This window comes from Malania oleifera, chromosome 10 (assembly GCF_029873635.1).
Source record: "Malania oleifera isolate guangnan ecotype guangnan chromosome 10, ASM2987363v1, whole genome shotgun sequence".
Classification (NCBI taxonomy): Eukaryota; Viridiplantae; Streptophyta; class Magnoliopsida; order Santalales; family Ximeniaceae; genus Malania; species Malania oleifera.
In genome coordinates, this window is record NC_080426.1 from 19,838,082 (window position 1) to 19,860,589 (window position 22,508).

The 22,508-nt window shown below is 38.6% G+C and overlaps 1 protein-coding gene across 3 annotated transcripts in view; it reads left to right on the top strand.

Annotated features, from left to right (window-relative positions):
• LOC131165467 (protein GLUTELIN PRECURSOR ACCUMULATION 3) overlaps positions 1 to 22,508 on the top strand; it is a 49,042-nt gene that overhangs the window by 16,782 nt on the left and 9,752 nt on the right. For all 3 annotated transcript variants that reach the window (XR_009139582.1, XM_058123315.1, XM_058123316.1), the window contains exons 8-10: positions 5,423 to 5,479; positions 5,908 to 5,999; positions 9,439 to 9,523. Coding sequence is in view for 2 of the 3 variants with exons in the window: in XM_058123315.1 (XP_057979298.1) it covers positions 5,423 to 5,479; positions 5,908 to 5,999; positions 9,439 to 9,523 (234 nt within the window). In the remaining variant the exon portion in view is untranslated. The remainder of the gene's footprint in view (positions 1 to 5,422; positions 5,480 to 5,907; positions 6,000 to 9,438; positions 9,524 to 22,508) is intronic.

Consider the following 22,508-nt stretch of genomic DNA (forward strand, 5'->3'; position numbering starts at 1 on the left):
AGGATCTGTTGTCCTCTCCTACACTAATATTATCTCTTCTTCTCTTTCTTAATATATTCCTTTTGTGATAAAAAAATTTTTTCCTCCCAAAATTGAAAAAAATTAAGAACCTTATTAAATTCATGCTATTTTCGGCCTTTGATCAAATAACAAACGTTAAATATTATTAGAATAGTGAAAATGCAAAAGAAATTTTTTTTAAAATATTAAATGAAATGAAAATTAATTATTTTAATTAGCTATTATATTTTTAAATTTACTTTTTAAGTACTCCATGAACAATCATATTGTATATGAAGGTTGAAAAATGGTGAAAATATTTTTTTGGATAGTTTTTTTTTCTTTTTCTAAACTTAGGAAAATTTATGGATATTTTTATTTCATTTTATTTCTAACTTACATGGAAATTTATTTGATTTTTTTCTTGAAAAATTGTGTAGGCTATAATTTAATCTACAAAAGAAAATTTGGATATTGAAATACTACAGAAGCATGTTGCCCTTGTCTGAAAAATACTGACAATTGAAACTGAAGACTTGTGGCACAAACAATGTATTGTCACCACCTATTTTCTCACTGTGATGCAGCAAACACAAAAAACTGAAAATTGTAATGATACAAAACGGCCACTTTGTCCATAGTATTCAAATTAGTGAAATCTGTTCTGATCAGTTCTATGCGTCAATATTTGCAATTACAAAGCTTTGGTTTAGGTAATGTTTATAGCTGTGCTTATGAAGCTTTTGAGATGTTTGAAAATAATCATGATTTATTATAGAATACTTCATATGTTTGTCTTCTCTTTTTGTTTTACGCATTATTTTGCGTATGTGCTCCAGAGTGGAGTTTTAAATGAACAGCAATAGTAGATAGGTTTTCAGACCTTTGTGTGTATTGATTTATGCTTGATATTTTGAATAATTTTCTTGAGTGTTATCTTTTCGTTTGTTTTCTGATTTGTATTACTTAACTAATTTTTTTTATGCTTCGTTCACTATTGAGTGTTGACTAGGTTGGCATTAACTCATGATACAAACAAGAATGGGAACTTTTGGTCTATTTGTGGTATTTTGCACTGGGTTTATAATAACCCATAGGAGAATTATTTGTTGATTCTGAAAACTAGAATATTTGGGTATTTTTTAGTTGCTTGGTTGTAAATGTTTGTTTCGATTGGATTTAATTGAATTTTATTTAATCTTTGCTTGGTTTTACGTCATGTTCAGTTTGAACTCTTTTTCTCAGGTTGCAATCTAGCCCATTAGAAATGTTCAGAAACTTTCTAATGTGAGAAATTTGAGTCTGTCTCTGTCCTAGTGAAGCCAGCTTGTATAAGGTGTTTACTGATGTAAAAAAAATGTCAGAGTCTATGTCTAGAATTTTTTTGAAGGAATTGTTCTAGTGTGTGTGTGTGTGTGTGTGTGTGTGTGTGTATGTGTGTGTATATATATTCATTCTTTTCTTTCCTAGTCCTGCTCTTGAGGGCTTCTTGTCCTCATTAGCTCGCACTTTCTCTTTTTCTTTCTTAATAGACTTCCTTTTTTGTTCTCTAATTTTTTTGGTTGATGATTAAAAGGTTGATCGACTAGTTTTTGTTTCTTCCTTTTTTATCCTTTATCTTATTAGTTTTCTTCATCTTCTTTTTTCTTCCCTCTTAAATTTGTATATTACCATATTTCAAGTGTCGTAAAAAATCCCTTTTGCTAAATTGAAACTTATGGGCCCTATGTTCATAATCCTGAACCCTTGTTAACCATGGACCATCTCTTAAGACACTTAAACTTGGCGCATCTGTGTCTTAGGAAATCTAGTCTTATGGGGGATTTTTTAATTACTTTTTATTTATTTATTTATTTTTTGAAGAAGGAAGGTGACGGGAAATGAATGATGGTTGATGGCAAGGTTTCGAAGGTTGCTAGTTGCAGAAGCTTTGAAAAAATGTGGCTTAAAGTTTGTGACAGCAAGTATTACTTTTACTGTAGTAATAGTGGGGAAACAGTTAGTTAAGGTTTAAGAGAACAAGAGTATATTTTTAGGGTTATGATGTCGCAGGTCATAGAAAAGTAGATAGAGAATGACAGAGGACAACTAGGTAAACATGTTATTCAAGCTTAGTAATCAAAATGTAATGCTCAACCCCTGTTGCACATGCACACTAATCAGACTAGAAGGCTCAAAATTTCATTTATCTCGTATTGCATTCCAGAGTGGATGCATGAAGTGCCACACATACTCATGTGAGATATATGTGTATGAAGGATCTCTAGCACCACATAGGATGAAGCACTCCCATAACATGCTCAGAGGAGCTCCACCAGTTTCAGGTGAATCCAATGTGTGAGACTGTCAGGTAAAAGGGAAGAGCAAGAGGTGGCTTGTATAGTATTCTGCAATTCTCAGTGTTTGGGCTATGCAAGGAGGTCTTGTCTTGTGGGCTAAAACTCAAGGGCAAGCCACTGCCTCCATTGGGCTCCAAGGTGGATCCTTCCTTGGATGCTCCCACTCATACACATCTGAGGTGACTGACTGATTTGATTGCTGATGGGAAGCTCAAGAATAATAAATGTCTCATCTTGATCATGCAATCATAATTCCTGACATGATGGATACTGTCATGCCTCCATCATTTAGAGAATCCCACTGGCCCACTGTATCTCCTGTGGATTCAATCTTACAAATTTTCTATACTAGTCAGAACTTATTAAAACAAACCCATCAAACATAAACATAACTAGTACTCAAATTTCTCTTTTAGAAAGTTTTGAAAACTTATAGAATAATGATGTCCTATCCAGGAAAAGACTCATAATTGAACCCAGAGTTGAACTAAACTCTAGGGGAACTCTTGCAAAATTATATAGTTTGTCTTGTAACTTCTTTAAATAAGAAAATTCTTGCAAAGAAGACTTCCTAAATACAAACTGCAGCTTAACTAAAATAAAAAAAAAAAAAATTTCTATAACCTGATGGTTGTTAATCCTAATAATGAAAATACTCTTCTATGGGTTGTAAAAATTCAATTCAATTCAAAAAATTCGCCAAATGAACTGTCTTTCATTTCTTGATACAATATTTTGCATCAAAACTCTGATTCAAGTGGATTGAAAGTTTTGTCGATGGTGGTCTTGCCATCAAGCTTGGTGAGGCGAGTCTCACTTTTTAAAGTTGCTGATAAAAATTTTCTTCATTCATCATCATTCTTAATTGAGGGCTACACGACAAATAGTAGGGATAGAAACCAGTTGTATTTTAAGGAATGTTGGAAGGAATGTAGGACAAATGTAAATAAAACAAATAAAAGTTAAGAGGACTTGCATGTGGACCTTGCACAAATACCAAAATAAGCTTGAGGTCAAGGATTTTACTGCATTACTATGGAACATAGTAAGATTATTCCTGCAAAGGAACACATTTTATATTGATGCTATGGGTTAAACGTTATAATTTTGCTTAAAAACTGAGCCTTAAGTCCGACTGGGTGGGGTCAGCTACATGGATCCTTTTTTTCTAATTTATGCGATCATGGGAAATTTCCTTTGACAAATTCAGGGCTATTAAATTCTTGCTATATCATTCCAAGTTATTTTAGGTCTACCCCCATCCCTTCTATTGCCCCTCATGGTAACTAATTTACTCTTCCAATAGGCTCACTATTTAGCCCACGTTGCAGGTGCCCGAACCACCTAAGCCATCCCTCCCTTATCTTATCTTCTACAAGAGTTATGCCTAACTTACTGCAGATATGTTCATTCCTTAATTTTATCTTTTAACATTATGCCACTCATTCATCTTAGCATTCTCATCTCAACAACTTCTACTTTTTGGATGTGTTGTTTCTTAGTCGCCAAATATTCAATTGGTTCTTATAGCCGTCCTATAGAATTTTCCTTTTAATTTTAAGGGTATTCTACTATCATACAACACGCTCGAAGCACTTCTCCATTTTACCCGACTTTCTTTAACTCTGTGCATTACATCTTCTTCAATTTCTCCTTCAGCTTGTATAATAGATATTAAGTATCAAAATCTACTAGTGCTATTGATTTCTTTATTGTCAAGTTTTACTTTGTCTCTAATATTCCTCCTTCTATGACTGAAATTACATTTATGTATGCTGTCTTATTTCTACTTAGCCTAAAGCTTTTAAATTCTAAAGCTTCTCTTCATAATTCTTACTTGGATTCTACTCCACCCTTAGTTTCATCAATCAATACAATATCATTTGCAAATAGTATGTGCCATGGAACCTCATTTTGGATACTCCTAGTATATTCATCCATCGCTAAAGCAAAAAGATAATGGCTCAAATTAGATTCTTGATGTACATCTATTGTGATTGGAAATTCCCTAATCTCTCCATCTTTAGTCCTAACGCTAATCATTACTCCATCGTGCATATCCTTAACGACATCAGTATATTTGCTACATGCGCCTTTTTTTTAACTTAAACCACCACAGAACTTCCCTGAGTACCCTATCATATGCTTTCTCTAAGTCAATAAATATCATATGTGAGTCGCTCTTCTTTTTCCTAAACTTTTCCATTAATCTTCTTAAGATATATAGTTTTTGTAGTAGATCTCCTAGACATAAAATCAAATTGATTTTTTGATACCTTTGTTTCTAACCTTAATCTTTGTTCAACTACCCTTTCCCACAATTTCATTAAATGACTCATAAGTTTAAATCCATGATAGTTATTACAATTTTGAATATCTCCTTTATTTTTGTATATAGGTATTAAAGTGTTTTTCCTCCATTCACCTAACATTTTCTTAGTTTTTGTAATTTGTTAAATAAATTAGTTAACTATATAATTCCTTTATCATCTAGGCATTTCCAAACTTCATTGGAATGTTATTTGGTCCTATAACTTTTCCATTTTTCATCTTTTTTAATGCAAAACTAACCTAGTTAATTCAAATTTTACGTATAAATCTCATATTTTTAGCCTTTTCCTCATTTGCCAATTCTAAGTTGAACCTTCTACTTTTTTTTTTTTTTTTTGATATTTTATAATTTTGCATGCTGCGCAAGATATTATAGTCAATATGACACCTTATACGCATTTTAATCCAATGTTTGGAAGTATCTCATGGCATTAGACGGATGAATCATGTCTTCCAATAGTGCTGCTTCATTTGGTTTTATTGTAAAGATCAATGGACGTGCAGGCTTGGGAGTTCTCTAGATCTTTTAATTGATACAATTTTGGAGGTTAAGCACGGTTTGTGGATGTTCCATTCATTGTTTTTGTAGTGTGAATGTTGTGTATAAATTTATTTCAGTTTAACATTCTTCGGTGTTAGCCTTCTGCAGAAGCCAGTTAAATTATGATCTCCGCAACAATTTGCATGTTTTTTGATTTTTGCTTGCTTGAGCTTTATTTTGCTGACATGATTGCACTTTTTAAATTTAACAGGTGGAGGTGGGCCAGTTATGGGTGATTTATGGGCTCTGAAGGGTCTTATTGAAGAAGGTTAATAGTTAATTGATTTTTGCTTCTATAGTCGAATAAGATATATTGTATTTTTTCTTCGACTAATAGATGATCCGTCTTCTGCCCCATAAGTTGCTGAGCATAGGCATGAGCAATTTTTAGGCTATTTTCCGAGAGGGATTTCATCTTTGATTGCACTGGTTAGGCCCCACTCTGATTGGATGGGGTCAGAATTTGACTAAAAAGTAGGATATGAGGTAAACTTGCAGTCCAACAGTGGGAATATTTTTCTACGGTTCTATGTGAGCCCTGTGTCTGCCTCATATGTGATAATTATTATATAAGGGGTTGATTCAATGGCTCATAGTGGTATCGTCTTATCCCACACACATACATTCTGCAATAGTTCTATTACAACTTACAATTGATTAACTTAAGTTTATGTTTTGCTTTGTTGTGGAAGTAAGAGAATGAAACGCCTGGTTGGACCCAATTGAAGCTTCCAGGTCAAGCTCCTTCTCCTCGGTGCGGCCACACTGTTACACCTGGGGGTCACCATGTAATTACCTCTTGGGAACACTTAAATCCTTTTCTGCCAAAAAAAAGTGCTATTGTAGGTAGAATAAATTATGCTATTAGTAATGTTTTTGTTGTTATTGATGGTGTTTTATGTAGTTAAATTATGACCTTGAGCCCAAAGTTCGAAGGCCTAAGGTCATACTAATTTTATACTGTACTCATCCCATCAATGTGATTACTCTCGTTTCGATATTTATGCATGTAGATCCATTTGCTCGCTGGATCTATTGCCCAGCCTGTTGTTATGTAGCATTGCTTTTAAAGTTTCCAGGATCAACATCTTATCTCTGTATTAAAAACCAATATCCAATATGGCATACATTCAAAATATGGAGCTTTTCATCTGGATATTGGGAAATGCTAGGGCAACACAAAAGCATACTTTTATTGCATTTCGGCATGTTTTTTTAGTCTAGTCACATAACCTCCATTTCAGTATTTTTTTAGGACATGTTTCTGGTATAGACCCAACTAAGGTCATATGGGTATTGCCATCAACCTTACTGTTTGAATATTTTTTATGAAATGGTCCTATGTCTCTTTCTCCCTCTTTCTTTCCCCCTTGTGCTTTTGCTGCGATGAAGATCGTTTTAGGTTGATGAGCTGAGCAATTCAGATCGAAGGAAAATCCTCGATCTGCATCAGGAAAAGGGCGAAGGGAGTTCATCTTTGCTCATGGTTGAGAAGAATGCTATTCATAACAGATAGGTTAGGTTATTAGAAGAGGTTGTTTCGTGGTTCGTCGAAGGGTTGTCAGTTTTTGGTCGGTTTTCGGAGTTATCTCAAGGGTTTTACAAACATTAGGCTGTCGATTTGGTGGATGAAGGTGGGAAAGTTCCTGGAGTTGGGTTGAGTTGGAATTGTAGGAGGTTTTCTATATTCATTCCTGGTGCAAAAGGTGAGGGATGGTGAAGCTTAGCAAGTGTCTTCTGCGACATGGCAAAGGAGTTAAGAAAAAATTTGGGTGAGATAGTAGCTGATGGTTAGCCAGGCTTTGTGGAGGTAGGTTGTGCTGGAAGGTAATATAGATGAGTGAGGGTTTTGGCTGTAAAGTTCTCTCTGGAGATCGAATTATGGTGGTAGATAAGGAAGACAGGTGTTGAAGGTGTGACGGCTTGGTTCAGATGAACAAGGCTGAGCTTCTAGTTGTTAATTTGCTGGAGCCTACCATAGCTAACTAGTTGCCTACCAGTCAGCAACCTCTGAAGGCTGCAGAAGCCCAAGCTGTTTGATCGGAGAAGAATGTCCACACAGTCCAGGTTTCTAGGGTTTCAGAAGGAGCTTGGAAGCTAGCAGAGGCGGCTAGGGTTGTTCTTGGGGAAAGATGAGACAGAATATTGGGCCAAGAAATTTTGTATTCGTCTTGGACCTAGGCCAGGTGATTGAAAAAAGAGCAGTTTCTTTTTTAACTAAGTTGGGCCAAGTTTTTTGAACAAGCCTATAGTCTTGGTGAAAATAGGGCCATCCTTTGGAAATAAAGGAGGTTTCTTATGAGTTGGGTCGTTCTCAGATGGGTCTATCCTTTAAACAGGTCCATTTTCTGAGTAATGTGGATTGGGCCCAAGAGGATGGAGAAATTGCTCAAGGAACTGTTAAGTTATCATATAACGCCCTAGGGGATCCTTCCAGTGAAGTTATCATATGTTCTGGAGCAAGAGGATGCTGCAGCAGAGGTTTACTAATGTGATGGTGTTTTGGGTAGGATATCTGATGCCTCTGACCTTAAGGCAAAGGGATCTATGGGTCCAAGGTTTATATTCATCAGAAGATTGCACAAATGGGTGCAGATATGAAAAAATTGTCCGAACAAAAATGAAAGAACTCTGGTGAGGTAGTGCCAAAGATTTTAAAGAGGAATTTAGAAGGAGAGTTAGTTATTGAAGAAAACATAAATGCTAAGAAAAAGATGGGCAATTCTTGTGATGGGGTTGTCAAAGGAAAGGAGGTGGGGGGGGGGGGGGACCTTATCAAATGATGAAAGCCATGGTCTTTAGCGAGTATTATTGTGGTGGGGGTTTACTGTTGGATGAAATTAGGGAACAATATGGACATGTTTTCTGACTCCAGTGGCGTTTTAGGGTATGTACACCCATCCCCTTTGGAAGGATTGGAGGGTGTCTCTATATTTGAAAATGATGATTTGGGTAATGAGCTGCAGCGCAAGGATGTTATTTTACCAACACCAGTGGAGGAGTTCTCAAGTAAGGATTTTGAAATTCAAGAACTCAAGGATGAATTGGATTTAAAGTTTTGTGATCTTGGGGGAAATGAAGTGCACTTTGATGGAGCTAAAAAGGGTCAAAGGGAGTTAGCTAACTTGAAGAGCTCTGTGAACTATGAAGGAAAAGGACTGAAGAGGGGGTTCCTTTTTTAATTGTTAATTTTCTTTTTTCTTTTTTATATTTTATTTTTTTCATTTTTAATTTTATTTTTTTGGGCTGGACATCTTCTCCTCGTTCATTGTAATTTTCTTTCTCTATCTAATATACCTTCTTTTATTATTCCAAATAAAAAAAACTAAGGTCATATGTTTTGTGTTAAGGCTTTGAATGTACTTCATTGTTGCTAGTTAATTCTGGCCTAAGTTTAATTGGACTCATGAGGAAGTATGAAGATATAAGAAAGAAGTTATGTGTTGCAGGATTTGTTTCCCCTGTGTTAAAATTTATATTATAATGCCAAAATTATCAGAACACCCATAAAAAAATATAAATGATGGTGGGCACTTCCCTTGTGAAAGAGGAATGACAGTTGTAGTGTTTGCTTTATTTCCTCATATAGTTTACTTATAAGGCCATGAAGTAACCCAATAAATCACAATTATACACAATAAACACTCCCCTTAAGCTAGGACAAGGATATCGCACATGTCAAGATTGCTTATTTCTATTAGTATTTGGTAGAGAATGGTTTGGTTACTAGATTTGATTTTAATCAAGAAAATGATCTGGTTGTTTTTGTTTTCAAATGCGAAACTATTTTCTTAATTCCACGATTGCCAGTTGCAATTGAATTTGATTGGTTGAATTGGAACTTGGTATTTAAGTAGTTTTATCTGTTTGTGACATGTGAGCACTGAGTAATTAGTATGTCCCCTCCTCTTCTACTCTTCCTATTCTCTCTCTATTTTTCTAAATTGTGTTCTCTTCTGAACTTAAATTTCTTTTTTCTCATGCATATTTTGTTATATATAATCTTATAAAATATTTGTACTTAAATGATGCATACATTTTCTCTTATTTTCTTGCATACTTGTGCATGTGAATCTGTGTGCACATGTGCGTGTATTTGCAATTCCTGACTACTTATTTCATGCACTTCTGTTTGTATTTGTGTATAATTGCAGCTCTAAAATATTTTCAATAAAATCTTGTTTTGCTCATTATTCAAACTCAGGAAAATTTTATTTGCATTTGCAGCTGTTATTATTTGGAGGACATGGGACTGGTGGGTGGTTGAGTCGTTATGATATTTATCACAATGACTGCATTGTCCTAGATAGAGGTGAGTGCTTTTTATGTTGGATCAGGTGCATGTGTTGACGTGCTATTTTTATTTTTATTTTTTTTGTTAGTGGAATGGTTGTCAATCCATTTCTACAAGTGTTTTAATCTTCCATCTGGCAGGTAATACGTGTGTGCATATGCATGCACGTACGTGTAATAGAGGAAGGGTTAGGGTTTGAAGCTTGAAGTGTATAAAGGGAGTAAGAAAGTAGGTTAAGCCATATGTTGACGTGCTGTGAACAGTAGAGAGAGAGAGAGAGAGAGAGATTACCAGGGCCAAGCGAAGTGGCACAAATTTGAAGTCAAATTCTCTTTCATTCAACTCTTTTAAATAAGATCAGCGCATCATATATAAGAAAGCTGAACTTCGTAACCAAGAATATTTATGGCCCCTTTGTTTTGTTTTACTATCCTCTTAATATATATTGGTCTTTTAATTTCGAATTTGGCTGTACTGCTTGGGGCTTTAATACCTTTGATTAATTAAGGGGTGGATTAGAGGCCATTGTGGACAAAACTACCTGGAGCCAATTTTGTTGTGGAAAAAACCAGTTCTCATTTTCTTAATTTTCCAAAGAACTACAAAAAAAAATAAAAATAAATAAAAGAAGCCAACTTATTTTTCAGTTTTGCAACATTTGTATTAGAAAATGGAAAATAAAAAAAAGTTTTGGCACTTCACTTATGAAAAATAGTTTTTATTTCTCATTTCCAATCCTTCAAATAGTTACAAAATTGCTAACTTACTTTCCAATTTTCTGAATTTGTATAGAGAAGTTGGAAAGCATTTTTTTTTTATTTTATATTTCTGATTTCCTATATAACTTTTGGAAAATTAAAAAACAAGGTGTCTTTTTTGTAATTATTTGGAATCTAGAAATGAAAAATGAAAATTGTTTTGCACAGCGAAACAAACCCCTTAATTTTTTCTAGCTTGTTAATAGGAATCTTGGAAACTGAAAAGTATGTTGGAATTTTTATAAATCTTTGGAAAAAATAAGTGGAAAATGAAAACTGTTTTCTGCAGCTAACTGGACCCCTATGGTTTGTCACTTGTTTCATTCGCATGTAACAATCAATCCTGTCCTGTCACCTGCAAGGCAACTTCATGCCTGTAGCCTTGTCATGTACTGGCAATGACTGCTACTAAAAATTTGGTCGTCAATCAGTCTTCCTTTCACACGTCCAAATCCTCTTTTCCTTTGGTATTTTTAAATACAATTTTTTTGTGAACAAGACCCTGAGGACGAGGGTAAAACATAGAAATCATGGGTGAGATGCTGGCTGTTCGGAAAAAGAGTTTTTTACCAAAATATTAATAAAAAAAATAAAAAACACAATAATGAATGAATTGGGGAAAAATTACAAGACTATACCCAACCGACTTTTGGAAAATCGGTTTGGACTTAAAAAAGCAAAAAAAAAAATAAAATGCTGCCGGGTCTTTGTCAGCAATAAAATTTTTTTTTTGACTTGTTAGGTATTAATGAGGGGAGGGGGTTTGTTCGTAGGGGGGGGGGGGGTTGGGGAAGTGAGCCTATCAGCGTAGGCGGAGGGGAAACTGAAAGGGGAGAGGGGAGAGAGAAGAGGGGGGGTCTAACGGGTTAAAGGGGGATGGGATAGGGAGAGAGAGAGAGAGAGACAGAGAGAAGAAGACAAAAGGGGGGGGGGGGTGCATGCATATGTGAAGGAGGGAACGAGAGAGGGAGGGGAGGGGGGGTGTTCGGCTCTGCACGCATGGCACGACCATGCGTAGGGGTGTAATTTTTTTTTTTTGAAGTAAGCAAACCGACTTTTGGAAAGTCAGTTTGGTATTAAAAAATTTCCTTCCATGCAATCGTGGACGTACTTGAATAGAGTAACCGACTTTTGGAAAGTCGGTTTGGTATTAAAAAATTAATTCCGTTGTCCAAACTGACTTATGGAAAATCGGTTTGGTATTAAAATGACTAAAAAAATCAAAATTGACTTTCCAAAAGTCGGTTTGGTTATGCATGCCTCTATATATTCGTTCATCATCTCTCGGCCATCACTCAAGCTTTTTCTTCTTTCATTTATTCCTTGATCCTCCAACCTCCTTCACCACCTCTTGCAGATAAACTCTTTTTTTGAAAAGTCATAATGACGTCAAATTCGTCAGCTAACAAAGTGACGGTCTTATTTTACATTGACGGTGAGATTATTCATGGATCGACCGGTATTGAGTACAATACTGGGCCAACGAAAGCCATTCGAGTTCGAAGGAGGATGAAGTTAGAAAGTTGAAACGCAAAATATATGAAGGCTTAGATATTGATCCAAATGAGTACATGTTAGAATTGACATTGAGATATCCGCAACGAGGGGGTGGTGGAAATTTCGTGTACATTGACGTCCCAATAAAAATTGATGCAGACGTCCTAATTGCTTTGGACCCGCAGAGTTCTTGTTCGGACGTATATGTAGTTGAGATTTTTGTTAAACGCATTCCTCGTAGCAGCAGTATGGGCGGAGCCCCAAGTTTGCAGGGTGAAGCATTCATCCATTCTCAACCATATACCGAATATGATACCGGTGAGACAAGCATACTATTTGATAATCTTTCATAGGTGACTGCAGCATTAGATTTGAATGACGTCTTCGGTACATCATTTCAGCTGGAATTCTTGTCAACCGAGATCCGAGGTGAGCAGTCTACTTTGCAAGGATTCAATGTGGGAAGCAATTATCATCACGAACCACAACCATCAACAGAGTATAGGCATGACCGAAGTTCAATTGGAGCTATCCCCATACCAGACTTCCAAACGGTTCCATCTATTGTCATGAATGAGAGGGGGGCATACACTGTCCAGCCAATGCAACCGGATATGGACTGTGATTGTGAATTAGAGGAAGAAGAGGATTTAGAAGAGGATTTTGAAGAGGCAAACCGAGGGGTAGATGAAACTGGTGCACAAACTGCATATGAGGTTCACTATGAAGAAGTTGTCATGCCTCCTCAAAGCACACCTGTCGGTCATAGGAGGGTACGCGACATGCCGCCGTTAGCATACATGGTCGATGTCGAAGCCGGTCATATCAGAACTGAAGTTGAAAGTTCACTCGAGGGAAAACGATGGGATGGTGTCTCGGGAAAGGTATGACACGAAGGATGACCTCATGCACTTCGTGCGTGTCCACCATGCACAAACACACCACAATTTTAAGGTAGTGCAATCCACCCCAACAACGTGGATGGTTAGGTGCAGTGCAGACAAGAGCTGTTTTTGGCGGTTGCGTGCAACTCAATGCAGAAAGCATGGGATGTTTGAAATTACACAATATAGAGGGCCACATACATGCATAAATGAGACTCTCTCGCAAGACCACCCGCAACTGAAGTCCAGCTTAGTAGCAAATGAAATCGTAGAAATTATCAAAAGTGATGTCGGTGCTTCCATTGCAGCTTTGCAAACACACTTGAGGTCAAAGTACCAGTACCATGTATCGTATAGAAAGGTATGGCTTGGGAAGCAAATGACAGTTGCAAGGGTGTTTGGAGATTGAGATATTTCATATCAAATGCTTCTAAAGTGGATGCATGCTATGTGTGAAACAAATCCTGGTACAAAAGTCAAGTGGACGTGGATAGAAATCCCTGATGCTAACAATGCTGCTATTTTAACATGTGTGTTCTGATCATTCGCAACATCAATAGAGGGATTTCGTCATTGTCCTCCAATTCTCTGTGTGGACGGAACACACTTGTATGGCAAATATATAGGTAAATTGTTAATTGCAACGGCCCTTGATGCAAATCAACAAATTTTTCCTATAGCGTTTGCCATCGTTGAGGAGGAGAGCACGCGCACATGGTCCTGGTTCCTTAAGTGCATTCGGGATGAAGTGACTGATCGCAATAATTTGTGTCTTATATCAGATAGACATGCCGGTATTCTTGCTGCCATTCGTCAGAACGATGACTGGAAACTGCCGCGTGCGCACCATCGGTTTTGCTTGCATCACGTTGCTAGCAACTTCAACAAGAGGGTGCACAATACGATGCTCAAGCGGATGGTTGAAATAGCTAGTAGGGAGCACCAAGTTCGGAAATTCAATAGTAGGATGGAAAAAATCCTAATAGATGGTGGGCTAATTGCAAAGTCCTTTTTTGAAGAGATCCCTCCTCACATGTGGACGCAATGTCATGATGGTGGCGTCAGGTACGGAAACATGACCACGAATCTTGTTGAATGTTTTAATGCCGTCCTGAAAGGAACTCGTAGTCTACCGATAACAGCCATTGTCCTGATGATATTTTATCGAGTTGCGCAGTACTTTAGTGCTCGGCGGGAGGCATCTCGGCAAGCAATGGAGTCGGGGAATGGTTACACGCCACATATGTTGTTGCAAATGCAGAGGAGGGAAATGACGTATGCTGTACATGAGGTTATCAACTTCAACATTGAGAGGGGGTTGTTCAGTATTCAAACTGCACCGCGACCACCAAATAAGGGTTGAAATATTCAAATAGTTGACATAAAGGGACGCTAGTGTACATGTGGGAAGTGGTAGAATCTACACTACCCTTGTTCTCACTTGTTAGCCGTCTGCGGTGCTAGGAGATTGGGGTACAGTGGCTATATTAACTCTTGTTTCACGGTGCAAGAGCATTATGCGACATATACGATGGACTTCATCCCAGACCTCCATGAACAATATTGAATGGATCCAGTGGCGCCAACATTATACGGTATCTGAAAGTTGCTTAGGCAGAAAGGACGCCCCAAAAGTTCGAGACTGCATAATGAAATGGATGTACGAGAGGGCGGTCGGAGGATACGGTGCGGGTTTTGCCACGAAGAGGGTCATAACCGCAATCGGTGTCCAAGGTTGCTTAGGAGGTCATGACCATGCTGGACTATCATGATAACTTCCAAATATGTACTTAATGTGTATTGTACTTGAAATTTATGAGTTACTATTAAGCTTTTTAGCTTTTGAAAATAGTGAGTTGTACTCCAGTTCTATTCCACAGTTCTATTTCGTTATTAATTTATGAGTTGTGCTCAATTTATAATTATAAATTTATAAAAATTTCGTACAGAAAATATAAATACACCTTTTTTTGTAAAATATGCTTATTATTATTCATTGTTCAAAAAGAAAAACATTAAAGTATACATGCATAATGAAATAGCTTGGGTCACTAAGTCCCACATGGTGGCAGTCTCCTTTGCCTGGGTGGCTGTTGGCGTCGTTCTTGCGGCGGTTGATGTTGCCTTTTGTGACGTCCAGCTGGCCCTTTCGCACCATCGTTACCTTCAGTTGTTGGTGGGATATGTTCCTCCAGTCTAGCATCAATCAACTCCCCATCAACGAAAAGATCAAATGGGATCGGCGATGAGTTGGGAATTGGTGGTATTGCTATTGTTCCCGATACATTGGGGGTGGGTTGCTTTGTGTGGACTGTAAAGCCTCCGGCTGGTATGTTGTACTAGTGGATGCCCCGTACTAATGCTGATACCCCCCCATATGGCATATGGAAAGAAGAAGCCTCTGTGTGCCAGATGGAGGTCTATGCCGGTGTGAACTGCGATGTTGATGCTCTCCATTCATCTTGCATCCACTGGGATGGTTGGGTGGGAGCCCCCCCCTCAACTCGAACACAACCCCCCCATGGCTCCGGCAAGGTTCACCGCGACCTCTCCTCTGCGATGCCTGCTTAGCAGCTGCAACATCATCATCTGATTTGGGGCCCTCTGCGTCGGCGCGGGGAGACCTATGAATTGACCGATGAGCTTCCTCAGCGACAAACTGTATACACACCTCCGCAATTGGTCTAGTGGGACATGTCGGGACACAGTCTAACAAGTGGATGCTCCCCATCATGTGCTCCTACATCAAAATATGTTTTAAAAGTACCAATTAGTTATTGATAACGTCGGGGTCTATTCCTTACACGCGTTTAGTAATTTTTTCACTCACCACTGTCATGTGTAAATTGGCGGTACCGGTCATTATATTTGTCTTCTGCCCGTGGATGCCTAGGGAGTGGAAGCTCCCTAAGTATGTAGACGGCATTGTCCAGTTTGTGTTGCCACATCTGGACAATACGCTCGTACTTATTGCGCCAGCTGATTTGATGATTGCTGCGCTGGTCACAGTGGTGTAGATCTGAATTATGGTTGTCGGGGTTGTAACCTGTCTAAGCTGGACGGGGGATTTGCTGCCTCAGCCCAAACTGCCGCATTACACGGTTCGGCAAGTGCCACTCCATGATCTGAAACCAAATCATAGGAGTACGAACTAGCCAAACTTGTACACCTATGAGGCATATAGGGGGTAGATTCACGTAGACATCCGCAGTGTATGACATCCGTATAAACTGCTAATAATGAATTTAGGTCAGAAAATTACTACGAATAGTAAACGTTCCGAACCCATACTAAACGATTCAAATGCAATAAACACAGTATTACCTGGTCCTCACGTATCATATCAATGTCATATCGATATGACCGCAGAGTATGCTGAGGGACATGTGCGGCATGAAATGAAGCTTGCCATCTGATTGCAAGTGGGAACAAGCCATCGTCGACATCAGTAGGCAGATGTGACAGGCCAACTCTAATTGGAGCAAGAAAGGGCATGCGCTCCCATGCCCAAACCTGCAGGTGGAATAGCAGACCTCTAACTGATTGCGCCTGCCCACGACCAACTTGACACATCTCTCTATACAGCCATGCAAGGGCAGTGCTACCCCAGTTATACGTCGACGCCCTCTCCAAGTCACTAAGCAGTGGGAGGAACATCAACGACGCATAGTATTGCGACTTGTTCTCAATCAACAAACTGCACATTAGACGTAGTATGTACCCTCGAGCCTACTGCAATACAACCTCCTTAGATGCTTCATCAGTAAGATTAGCTAAGTTCTCATCCATTCATGTCATAGACAATGACGCGCCGTTTTGTTCACTCCGGCAAGTGGGGGGTTGCATCCAAGTAGGCTTTGACACAGTATATCCCAATCTTGCTGCATCGTGCCCGTAACAGCATCGCCATCAACGGGTAATCCTGTGATGACTGCGACGTGCTGCAACGTTATAGTCGCCTCACCGTAAGGAAAATGAAATGTGTGCGTCTAAGGCCTCCAACACTCCAACAATGCGCTAATTAAATGATGGTCTAAGCGAATGTACCGAATCTGGTACAGTGGATAGAACCCTGCTCGTTGAATCCATTGAATGCTTTTAGAATGGGCATGCCACATAGTCTCTAATGTGCGCACACACTGACGCCTTTTAAAGGCGTCACAATGATCCTCATCCCATGCCTTGTAGGAAGGATGTACAGTCCCAAATGTCAATATAGATGAATAAAGTCGACCAAACTCCATCTCTATGTGTTAAATATAGTGGGAAGTGTGCAGATAGAATAAATATTTATCAATTGGAGAGCATTTGGAGGATGATATGAATTTATAGGGAAAAAGTTTTACCAAACCAACTTTTGAAAAGTCAGTTTGGTCACTTTAAAAAAATAAAAAAAAATTTTAAAAATTTTACCAAACCGACTTTTGAAAAGTCGGTTTGTTCAGCCTTTTTTTTTTGAAAAAAATTTTTGCAACGTGCCTTGCATGCAAACCGGTACCCTCCCCTTTACGTACGTATGCCCCCCTCCCCTTTTGTCTTCTCTCTCTCTCTCTCTCTCTCCCTCTCCCTCTCCCTCTCTCTCTCCCATCTCCCATTTAAGCCGTCAGGCTCACTTCCCCTGCCCCCCTTGCAATCAGACCCCCCCCCCTGCGAGCCACCTCCTCCCCTCTCTCCTCTCTCCCTTCATTAAATGCTTGACAAGTCAATTTTTTTTTTTTTTTCTGACAACAACGAGACCCGGCCGCAACTTTTTAATTTTTTTGTTTTTTTAATCCCAAATCGACTTTTTAATTAACAATTTACAATTAAAAATTTGTTGATTTGCATCAGGGGCCGTTGCAATTAACAATTTACCTTTATATTTGCCGTACAAGTGTGTTCCGTCCACACAAAGAATAGGAGGACAGTGACGGAATCTCTCTATTGATGTTGCGAATGACCAGAACACATGTCAAAATAGCAGCGTTGTTAGCATCAAAGATTTTTGTCCACGCCCACTTTACCTTTGTACCAGGATTTGTTTCACACATAGCATGCATCTACTTTGGAAGCATTTGATATGAAATATCCCAATCTCCAAACACCCTTGCAACTGCCATTTGCTTCCCAAGCCATACCTTTCTGTACGATACATAGTATTGGTATTTTGACCTCAAGTGTGCTTGCAAAGCTGTAATGGAAGTACCGGTGTCACTTTCGATAATTTCTACGTTTTCATTTGCTACTAAGCTGGACTCCAGTTGCAGGTGGTCTTGCGAGAGAGTCTCATTTATACATGTATGTGACCCTCTATATTGTGTAATTTCAAACATCCCATGCTTTCTGCGTTGAGTTGCACGCAACCGCCAAACACAGCTCTCGTTTGCACTGCACCTAACCGTCCACGTTGTTGGGGTGGATTGCACCACCTTAAAATTGTGGTGTGTTTGCGCATGGTGGACGCGCACGAAGTGCATGAGGTCATCCTTCGTGTCGAAAATCATACCTTTCCCAAATTTCGAGACACCCTCCCATCGTCCGCCCTCGAATGAACTTTCAACTTTAGTTTTGATATGACTAGCTTCGACATCGACTATGAATGCTAACGGTGGCACGTCGCGTACCATCCTGTGACCGATAGGTGTGCTCTAAGGAGGCATGACAACTTCTTCATGGTGAACCTCATATGCAGTTTGTGCACTGGCTTCATCTACCCCTCGGTCTGCCTCTTCAAAATCTTCTTCTAAATCCTCTTCTTCCTCTAATTCACAGTCACAGTCCATATCCGGTTGCATTGGCTAGACCGTGTATGTCCACCTCTCATTCATGACAATAGATGGAATTGTTTGGAAGTCTGGTATGGGGATAGCTCCAGTTGAACTTCGGCCATGCCTATACTCTAGTGATGGTTGTGGTTCGTGATGATAATTGCTTTCCACATTGAATCCTTGCAAAGTAGACTGCTCACCTCAGATCTTGGTTGACAAGAATTCCGGCTGAAATGATGTACCGGGGACGTCATTCAAATCTAATGCTGCAGTTAGCTGTGAAAGATTATCAAATAGTATGCTCGTCTCACCGGTATCATATTCGGTATATGGTTGAGAATGGATGAATGCTTCACCCTGCAAACTTGGGGCTTTGTCCGTACTGCTGCTACGAGAAATGCGTTTAACAAAAATTTCAACTACATATACGTCCGGACAAGAACTCTGCGGGTCCAACGCAATTAGGACGTCTGCATCAATTTTTTATTGGGACGTCAATGTACACGAAATTTCCACCACCCGTTCGTTGCGGATATCTCAATGTCAGTTCTAACATGTACTCATTTGGATCAATATGTAAGACTTCATATATTTTGCGTTTCATACTTTCTAATTTCATCCTCCTTCGAACTTGAATGATTTTTGTTGGCTCAGTGCTGTACTCAATACCGGTTGATCCATGAATAATCTCACCGTCAATGTATAATTAGGCCGTCACTTTGTTAGCTGACGAATTTGACGTCATTATTACTTATCGAAAAAAAAGTTTATCTGCAAGAAGTGGTGAAGGAGGTTGGAGGATCAAGGAATAAATAAAAGAAGAGAAAGCTTGAGTGATGGTCGAGAGATGATGAACGAATATATAGGGGCATGCATAACCAAACCGACTTTTGGAAAGTCAATTTTGATTTTTTAAGTTATTTTAATACCATACCGACTTTCCATAAGTTAGTTTGGACAACGAAATTAATTTTTTAATACCAAACCGATTTTCCAAAAGTCGGTTACACTACTCACGTACGCCCGCGATTGCATGGAACGAAATTTTTTAATACCAAACTGACTTTGAAAAGTCGGTTTGCTCACTTTTAAAAAAATAAAAAATAAAAAATAAAAAATTTTACACCCCTACGCATGGCCGTGCCATGCATGCAGAGCCGGACGCGCCCCCTCCCCTCTCTCTCCCGTCCCATCCTTTACGTACGCATGCACCCCCCCCCCCCTTTTGTCTTCTCTCTCTCTCTCTCTCTCTCCCCATCCCATCCCCCTTTAACCCGTCAGAACCCCCCTCTACCCTCTCCCCTCTCTGTTACAGGCTCACTTCCCCACCCCCCTGCAATCAGACCCCCCGCCCCTCTGCCCCCCCTACGAACAGATCCCTCCCCTCTCTTCCCTCTCCCCTCATTAATACCTGACAAGTCAAATTTTTATTTTATTTTATTGCTGACAACGATGAGACCTGGCAGCATTTTTTTTTTTTTTTTTTTGCTTTTTTAAGCCCAAACCGACTTTCCAAAAGTCGGTTGGGTATAGTTTTGTAATTTTTCCCCAATTCATTCATTATTGTGTTTTTTTATTCTTTTTTATTAATATTTTGGTAAAAAACTCAAACCATTTGCTCATCAATTGTATAACAGTGAAAGAAGAAGATAAAGGAGAGGTTTCCATTCAGTAGCAATTTGTGTTTAATTGCTGAATAGAAATGGAGAAAGGTAAATAGTTACTCTTTTTTACGTTTGATGATTGAGAAAATGAGAGAGAAAAATATACAAAATTGCTGTTATCGTTACAGCTTGTTTGGTTCCTGAGAAAATGAATAAAGGAAGAGAGAAAACGATTGCTAATGGATTTATTATTTATCCATAGTTTTATCAAACAAGGTTGAATTGGCAACATACGCATGTTAACATGTTTAAAATACTTTAAATAGTTGAAATTAATAAACAAATGAAGACAATTCATGTATTGATTTCTGTCCTTCTGAGCTGTTATGTTTAGAAGTTACTAATTTAGAACTTGATTCAACGAGCGGAACTTGGCAGTTAATTAATGATATGGTACATTTGTGGCTAAGAATTTGGTGGCCTAGTTTTTTCTTTTTTGTTTTTTTTTTAAATTTTGTTTTTTGTTTTTGGGACCAGTAAAGAGAAACACCACAGAAACTTTTATTAGCTGGGCATCATGGGATGCCAACCAGCAGCACGAAAAATGTCAACCACTTTGTACTCTGTAGAGTGTCACAAACATAAGGATTACATTATGATCATTCCTAATTTGCTCACTATGCAAGCTGGAAACAACAGCAATCCACTGCTCTTTGTAAATCTGGAGCCGCGTAACTGTATCTTTGAAGGCTCTATTATTTCTTTCTTTCCAAGCATACCAAAAGATGGAAAGAGGACGAGAATCATGAAATTCAAAGCCTTTCGCTTCTCCTTGGTGGCTCTGATGCCTTCCCAAGCCCAAATCTCCCCTCCCATGAAATATGCAGTAACCCACTGATATCTGGTCAGGGACAGAGCCATGTTCCACAAATTCCTTGTCCAGGGGCAGTGGGGAAGAATGTGGTTCACCAAATCTGCATCCGCCATACAGTGAAAAATTCTATTTGTGACTGTAAGCCTGCTTTCTGTAGATTGTCTAGGGTTAAAATATTTCCATGTGTACTCCCAAACAAAAAATGCAACCTTTGAAGGGGCTGCTGTCCTCTAAATATGAAACCAAGGGGGGGGAATTGTTGCAATTTGTTCCCATTAGAGAGAGCTTCTTGAAGAAAGATCTAACAGTGAAAGCACCTTTTTTGTCCAAAGCTCATTTTGGTTTGTCGGGGATGTTTGGTATCAGAGTCTATAGAGATTGCTGTAAAAGTAGGAGAACGCATGAAGTTCCCAATCAACCACATTCCTAGTAAAAGGAACATTCCAGAAAATCTCCTGATCAGTAATTTGGGATGATGACTGATGAGAGTATCTTTGTGACAAGCCAAACTGTAGATGGAAGGAAAGGCAGCTCTAAGATTACTGTTGTCAAACCACACATCATGCCAGAAGTAAACATTGGCCCCAGTACCCACTTGAAATCTCACATATTTTATAAAATCATCCCACCCTTTCCTGATGAATTTCTAAACTCTCTCCGTAGGGTCCCATACTATTGTGTTATCCAACCATTATGCTTGAGCCCATATTTAGAAGCTATGATTTCCCACCAACAGTGGTCTTTCTCCTTCATGAACCTTCAGAACCATTTCCCGAGGAGGGCATTATTGAAAGTGAGGGGGATTTCAGCCCCAAACCACTCCCATCTAACAAGGTGATATTTAAACTCCTTCTCTGAGGCCCTGAGCTTCCCCAAAGAAATCTTTTTTGTATTCCCTCCAATCTCCGAGCAACTAAGGCTGGTAATAAAAGGAGGGACATGAAATATACTGGAAGATTCGTCAAAGATTGGTGGCCAAGTTTCTCTAGAAAAAGGCAGACAAAGGCTTGATGACAGAGAATACTTGGTGGCCAAGGAAACTTAGTGCCTTAGTGACCAAGTATTTGACTAGATTTCATAGAAAATCTTAAATCCTAGCTAGAATGACTCATTCACTTGACCCATGTAAGACCCACAACTGAGAAATTATGAACCAAACATGAAAATTACCAAAATGCCTTTAAAAACTGAAAGAAAATTTTTGTCTAAGAACTTGCATAAGTTATGACTCTGCCATGAACAGAAAAAGACCATTTGTCTCACACCACTGGCCCATAATTCATGGCTGCATCAATATATATCTTTATGGATGGTTCTGTTTGAATTAAGTGATATGAAAATATATGTAATGGTTTTCATTGTTGTTGCTGTAGGTAGCAATGGTGTTGTCTCTTTTACTTTATCTATCTTTTGTTTCTTTTTGGGTTAACTGCTAACCTGGAAAATGGAATATGTCAATTGAATTATATCAAATGTTTATGTGGTAGTGCATATGCATCATCGCATAAAATGAACCCCTATCTTTCTCTGATAATAGAATATATTTGGTTAGAAAAGATTATGCTTGAAGTTAAATTTGAAGCACATTCAAGGCAGTTGTTTCATTTATTGTTTTCCACTGTGAGCCAGCATCACTTTC